The sequence below is a fragment of the Leptinotarsa decemlineata genome, unplaced genomic scaffold, assembly GCF_025532065.1.
Source record: "Leptinotarsa decemlineata unplaced genomic scaffold, Ldec_3_MD MMD2_P_RNA_scaffold_4, whole genome shotgun sequence".
Lineage (NCBI taxonomy): Eukaryota > Metazoa > Arthropoda > Insecta > Coleoptera > Chrysomelidae > Leptinotarsa > Leptinotarsa decemlineata.
Genome location: NW_027412531.1, coordinates 1,549,390 through 1,556,533, shown reverse-complemented (window position 1 = coordinate 1,556,533; position 7,144 = coordinate 1,549,390). Strand labels below are relative to the sequence as shown.

The 7,144-nt window shown below is 34.5% G+C and overlaps 2 protein-coding genes across 5 annotated transcripts in view; one reads left to right on the top strand and one right to left on the bottom strand.

Moving 5' to 3' along the window:
- Positions 1-1,353: 1,353 nt before the first annotated feature.
- On the bottom strand, positions 1,354-2,766 carry LOC111515798 (ATP-dependent RNA helicase WM6-like). The gene has a single exon (XM_023172000.2). The coding sequence runs from the start codon at positions 2,718-2,720 to the stop codon at positions 1,443-1,445; it is 1,278 nt and encodes a 425-aa protein (XP_023027768.2). The 5' UTR covers positions 2,721-2,766; the 3' UTR covers positions 1,354-1,442.
- Positions 2,767-4,113: 1,347 nt separating this feature from the next.
- LOC111515799 (glutamate receptor ionotropic, kainate 2) overlaps positions 4,114-7,144 on the top strand; it is a 76,506-nt gene continuing 73,475 nt past the window's right edge. For 2 of the 4 annotated variants that reach the window (XM_074186650.1, XM_074186647.1), the window contains exon 1: positions 4,116-4,254. The gene's annotated coding sequence lies outside the window, so the exon portion shown is untranslated. Of the gene's footprint in view, positions 4,255-7,144 lie in introns of all 4 variants that reach the window. The other 2 variants (XR_012468432.1, XM_074186648.1) reach the window with 2 other exon arrangements.

Below are 7,144 nucleotides of genomic sequence, written 5' to 3'. Positions count from 1 at the left end.
ATTTGGTGTTTGAAGCAACTGAGTTTATATATTTTTTTTAATTGAAGTGGTAGTGTGTTATATAGTTTCGGACCTATGTAAAAAAGGCTATTTTGGGAGTGACTTTTTCTAAATAATGGTATATCAATTGATAGTTTCGTAATAAATCGGATTGGAATAGTTTTATTGGGATTTTGTATTTCATATTTGTATTGGGTTTTGTATTTTTATGCATATATAGCAAGCATTGGTGCATATGTAGTTTATCAATATCAAAGATATCTAGATCTCCGTAAAGCTTATTAGTGGAGAAACGTTTGTTTTTACTGAAACCTATTTTTAGTATACACTTCTGAGTAGTTTTCAAATTTTTTAATGCATTATTATATGATCCTCCCCATATTACTGTACAGTATCTAAATAATAGTTCGATTAAATATGTATATATAAGTTTAAGTTTACGATTGTCTAAAATGTACCTAAATATGTAAAGTTTTCGAATTATCTGCCTAGCTTTATTGTTTACATATTTGGTATGCGCGTTCTATTTAAGGTGTTGATCGACAATTACGCCGAGATATTTCATTCCTCTGGTTTTTTCATTAGATGGACAGTTGCAATTTGGTTGAGTGCATGTTTTTTTTATGAAGCATAATATGATTTCTGTGTGGTTGAGTGTCGACATTAGTAGAAAATGTTATAAATTTACTTTTAGACGTATTCAGAGACAATTTGCTATAATTTATTCATTGTGAAGTTTTTATGAGATCCTTTTCAGCTTTATTGAATAGATTTTCCCAGTTATTATCAGTAAACAAAATTACCGTATTATCAGCACATGAAACAAGATGTCAGTGGAAATCCTAGATTTTTGCTATCGAGTTGATATAAACAAGGAAAATAATTGGGCCTAGAACTGTTCCTCGCGGTACACCTGTTGTTATTTCAAGTGGTGTGCTGCAAATGTGATCAATTTTTACTCTCTGATATCTATGTTTCAAATAGTTTTCTGAAATGTTCAATGCTGGGCCGCGAAAGCCTGCCTCATTTAGTATTTCTATTAATATTCGAGAGATAAGGATAAGGATAGATTAATGATGGAAGTCAGCGGTGAAATGATATTCTGAGTACTCTGTATTATTGTCAATTGAAGAATTTTTTATTAATTTTCTTTTTAAACGTTCCCAATATTTTTAATGAGCCCTGTTGTGATCCATGGTTTAGTTTTTTTAGAATATAGGAAACTAGTCCCGTGCTTTGTTACCATTGTATGTTACAGATAAGAATGTTGAATAGTGAATGTTGTACTCAAATGAATATACAATACATATACACATTAAATATACACAATGAATATACATATATTTCCTCTACTGGTCTACATTCAAAAATAACATATAAAATATAAATTAAAAAGTACATAGCAAACACCAGATCAGCTTCAGGAGTCTTCATTCACAGGATTATCGCCCCTCAATGTAGGAGCTGAGATCAATTTCATCAGGTAACTTCGTGACATCAACGGCAAATCTCCCTTGGACTCCGTTCAAAATCTTGACATCCCCCTCTTCGGAAACGAAAGTGATGGCCAAACCCTTTGTACCAAACCTGCCTGCCCTGGCCACTCTGTGTAAGTAGGTATCGGAGTTTTCTGGCATATCGTAGTTGAAGACAATGTTGACCCTTTCAATGTCCATGCCACGCCCAAAGAGATCCGTAGCCACCAATATTCTCTTCCGGAAATCTTTGAACTGCTCATATCGAGACAGCCTCTCTTTCTGGCTCATTCCTCTGTGAATTCCGATGGCTGGGAAATTCTCTTCAGTCAGCAACTGTTCTAGAGCCACACACCTTTTAGCTGATTTCACAAAAATGACCACCTGATTGAACTCGAGAACATCGAGCAACTCAAATAATTTTCTATTCTTCTCATTTTCTTTGAGTTCAACGTAATGCTGTTGCAATCCATGCAACGACAGTTTGGCTTCATCGTCTACATACACCTCCAGTGGGTCTTGCATGAATTTCTTGCACACCTGCCTAATGCCTCTGCCGAGCGTGGCACTGAACATCATGACTTGCTTGGTGTGTGGGGTGTTTCTGTATATCTCCTGGACGTCTCGCCTCATATCCATTAGCTCCAACATTTTATCGCACTCGTCAAGGATGAAATGTTTCAGGTGCTTGAGGACTAGCTTTCCTGACTTAACAAGCGCCAAAATACGTCCAGGCGTTCCTACAACAATGTGCGGACATTTGTTTTTCAATATTCCTTCGTCGTTGGCAACAGGCATACCGCCGAAAAAGACGCCCACCTCGACACCAGGCATGTATTTACTGAACCTCTTGTACTCATTGCCGATTTGGAAGGCCAGTTCGCGAGTGTGGCACATAACCAAAACGTTAACAACATTTTCTGCTGGTTCCAGTTGTTGCAGTGTTGCCAGAATAAACACTGCCGTTTTGCCCATACCCGATTTGGCTTGACATAAAATGTCCATACCGATGACTGCTTGAGGAATACATTCGTGCTGAACTTCTGAAGGGTGTTCAAAACCGCAGTCAACAACAGCTCTTAGAATTTCCGATTTCAATAAAAAATCTCTAAAGCCTGAACTGTGTATGGATACATAAGTGCCTTTGGTCCCTTCCTTCTGTACATAATTAGCTGTGGGCTCGGCGGTAGTCTGTTCGGTATTCACTTCATCTTCGTAGTCCAAAAGAACACCTGCATCTGCCATTGTTTAAGACCTGAAATGAAAGAAAAATATATGAGTACAAAGTGAAAAAAAAACTTGAATATTTCTTGGCTGCCGAAAATGAATGGCTTCGATCTCTTTAAGAATATCTTCTGTTTACATCAAACTTACTCAATACTTAACGTAATGAATCGATTTGAATTGATGATAATGAAATTATTCATTTAGTAGAAAGCTTCACATGCTTACCTTCTTTTCAAGTTCAAAATATACGAAACAGTCAAAACTCGACACCACAAACGAGAAACGATTAGAATAGAGAATGAACGATATTTTATTCCCCGAACACAAATTAGGTAAAATGGTTTCTATATGTTGTCGTTCCACTAAGCACCAATGTATGACAATAAATGACTTTCTTGTGTTTGGAATAACCTTTTATAGGTGAGAAATCCTATTTACCTGTGAACAGGTAAGAAATACCAAGTACCTGAGGAGATAGACATGTTCTAGGTAAGAAATCCTATTCACCTGTGAACAGGTAAGAAATACCGTGTAGCTGAGGAGATGGACATGTTCTCTCAAAAGTACCATGTAACTGAAATTTTATATCGTGACCCTTTCACATATAATTTTGTAAATTAACTTTCATTATGGTACTGATATTCGAATATGTATAAATGTGCAGACTTTTTGAGCCAAAACGGACAATGGGCAAGTTCTGGAAAACATTCCACTCTCAAATTCAGATACATTTTCATTTTGTAGTTCCGTACAAAAATAGTTAACCTCACTTTTATGTAAATATAAATATTTTCCAAAAGCATCACTTGATGTCAGTTTCTAAGGAAGTGATTCACAATAATGAATTTTGAATTTTACATCATTCCTAAATAATAACAATTAGTTTATCATGTCTTTTTCGTTTTTTCATCACAGATGTTAATTTAATTTTATCTGAGATTTCTTTCTAACCTATATCGGTTATCAGTTTTTCGTATTCCGATGCATTTTGATGTGAGAATCTTCATATTTGAATTTTCCACTCTTATTTGCTTGTTTCCGGTCAGAGCTATATATATATATATATATATATATATATATATATATATATATATATATATATATATATATATATATATTTTCTATGTCAGTGTTGGTGGTTTCACTAATTAATCGACAACTGCGGTGGCAGATGTTAGCTTCCCAAATATATATATATATATATATATATATATATATATATATATATATATATATATATATATATATATATAAATACATTCGCTTTTTTTATATTTTCGATTAATTACTGAAGAATTTATCGTTTTGTAGCAGTGCGATTATTATTCCTAATATTTTCAATCCTTCAAGCGATGATGATGTGTTACAATGGTCACCGTTCACCTTAAGCTTATAAAACTACCCTTGTCATGTCCTTTTTTCCGGTGTAGAGAAATATGCGCATCACTCCGTTTCGATAGCGGGTTTCCTCCCTTCGTAGTCACTGGAGTTCATCAGTGGTGCGAGGACGTCGAAATGTTTTTATAGGAGCAGTGTTTCCTACTGCGCCGTGGTGAGTATTAAAATGAGTTATCCTATACATTATGACAACGAAGAAGCAAAGACAATTCATATTTTCAAACGTTGCAGACATCTTGATTTCATTTTTTCAATTTTCACATTATATTTTCGTTACTTTCTGGTTAATGCACAACAAATGTTGTTTGAGAATATGAAAATTATGAAAATTTGAAAGGCTTTTGTGAATGTTAACTCAGCAATTGAATTTTTACTGATAAGCTAGATTATTTCCAATGGAAAATATGGAAAATTGCTAGTTTCATTGCAGAAGTTCGATTGAGTTTTATTTTGGATCTATCAGAACTGCTTCTTTTCATTTTACAAAATTTGCACTCAAAGTTTCATTTCTGTGTGATATCACAACTGAATATTGGTCTTCATAATATTTCATCATCAGAATCAGTCATAGATATTATGTTTCGACAACTAACATTGTAATTAACGAAATGTTGAATTTTTCCGTCGAAAAAGTGTAAATAATCTTCTATTTCATGAAAATTTTCATTGAACTCAAATACATAGTAGTGAAGTTATTGAGTAAACGCTCCAAAAAATAATATGTTTCAATATGTAGGTAAGAACATAATAAGTTATACATGAAGTACTCGAATACCTATAGATACTCTGAAAAACAAAAATTAGAAATCGTATTAGGTTATTTGTCCGTTATGAGTCTACTTTAAACTGTGATATCTCGGTAAATACTCATTTAAAATCATTCAAAATCGAAATATACGTTATTCGAATCAGGGCACTTCTGTCAATGTAACACGAATAGAATGATTCCGTCAGCATGAAAATAGTATGCTCCGAATTTGATGAAGTCGACGAAGGCCGTTTTTGTCTGGTCCTCATTAGCGGATTTTCTACAGTCTCATCAATGAGTTCAAAAACATGAAAAATAGAGATGAAGGTCCTAATAAATATGAGCGATAGCTCATTCGATTTGGAATCACCTCTAGAAAAAAATGGTATTTAGTTTTTCGTTAATAACTGAAAAAATATTATTATTCAAGCAATTTTGAAAAGAGCTCGTTGAAGAGGAGGAAGTTTCTGATTAAAAAGTCCTAACTCCCGAAACTCTATCTCAATTATTTATAATTTTAATTTGACATTGAAAATAGGGTTCCGCGCGGCTGTTACGACATGCGCGCGCTGCCGCTGAAGAGAGTTTATCAAAAGAAATAATTTTTTCATAACATAAAATGTGATTTAAAAAAAAATCTATTGACTTTTCAATACTTGAATGAATTGAGTCCGGTTGAAAAAAAAGTTTTATTACCATTTTTCAAAAAGTTATTCAATTGTTGATTGACACATTTTTTCCTAATCTTCGTTAGCATAAATAATGGGATAAAAGGTATACAGGGTGTCCCTGGACTTCCTCTTTTCCTCTCGAAAATGTATAGATGGGGTCAAAATATCACCAGTACTTCATATAATTTTTTTTCCTAAAATCCTTCGTTACCAAGTAACGGGCCCTCGAAGTTACAAAATGAAAAATGTTTTTCTTTGATAACTTTTCAAGTGAATATTCAAAATCATCCAAATTTTGATAATTGACTGAACAAATGAATTCCTTCGATGAGCTTTCATGCAGGAGTCAGTTGTTTTGCTACAAAGTCAGGAACGGACTACCCCCGATGGTCCACACCCCAAAACTTTAAAATGACAGATATTTTTCAATATTTTTCAACAAATTAAGGTTACTTGGACAATTTTATGAATAAAAGTACTCGTGTGGAAAGTCGATCGGAGCAACGAGTCTTGATAAAAATGTAGTTTCACTCGACGACATCAAACCCGCTCGTCCACCATTATTTGAAATGAATAATTATCAAAGCAGAAATAATAATGATAACGTTAATTCAACAACATTTATCCTGAGATGTCTACCATTATTCGAAAATATTAGTTTTTAAGGAAAATGGAAATGATAGGTAAAATGTTCATAACGAATTTTTATAATGCAAACACGTTTAACTAACGAAACTCAAGAGCCTCAAGAGCAAACAGAAATGAAAAATCCACTACAGAAACTGCTCGATATGACCACCTTCTCTCTCTATACATTTTCTTAGTCTGCGAAGACACCCTCTCTGTACTTGAAATAGCATTCCAGGGTCGTTTCGTATGGCTTCACAATGTAATGTTATTCTATTCAACAATGCATCTCTTGTGTGAATAGGTGTAGCGTAAACAAGGCTTTTCAGATGCCCCCACAGAAAGAAATCCAATGAATTTAAATCCGGAGACCGCGATGGTCATGAATATGGCCCACCTCTACCAATCCATCTATTGTGGAAAATATGGTTCAGATGGTCACGCACAATCAAACTAAAATGAGGAGGAGCGCCATCATGCATAAACCACATATCTCTTCGGGTTTGCAATGGAACATGTTCCAAAAGTTCATTCAAATCGTTCTGAATGAACTCCAAATAACGTTCTCCATTCAATCGGTCCTGTAGAACGAATGGTCCTATAAGATGGTTTCCTACGATACCAGCCCAAACATTCACGTTGAATTTCCGTTGGTGTTTGGTTTGCAATATCCCATGGGGATTTTCTTCGGCCCATATATGGAGATTATGAGAGTTGATAACTCCATCTCTACTGAAACCTGCTTCATCAGTGAATAAAACTCGATTAATAAAAGTCATATCCTCTCTTTGCCTATCCATGAACCAATTGGCATATTCCAGTCGTGCTGGAAAATCTTGAGGTGTCATGGCATGTACCTTCTGGATGTGAAATGGGTGGAGCAGTTGTTCCCTAATTATTCTATGAATAGTGGACTTGGATGTATGGAACTGTCTGATAGATTTCTGATGCTCATTGAAGGATCATCAGCGACGGCTTCCAAAATATTTTCCTCCAAT

Coding starts and splice junctions, on each gene's coding strand:
- LOC111515798 (XM_023172000.2), bottom strand. CDS start 2,720: ATGGCAGATGCAGGTGTTCTTTTGGACTACGAAGATGAAGTGAATACC.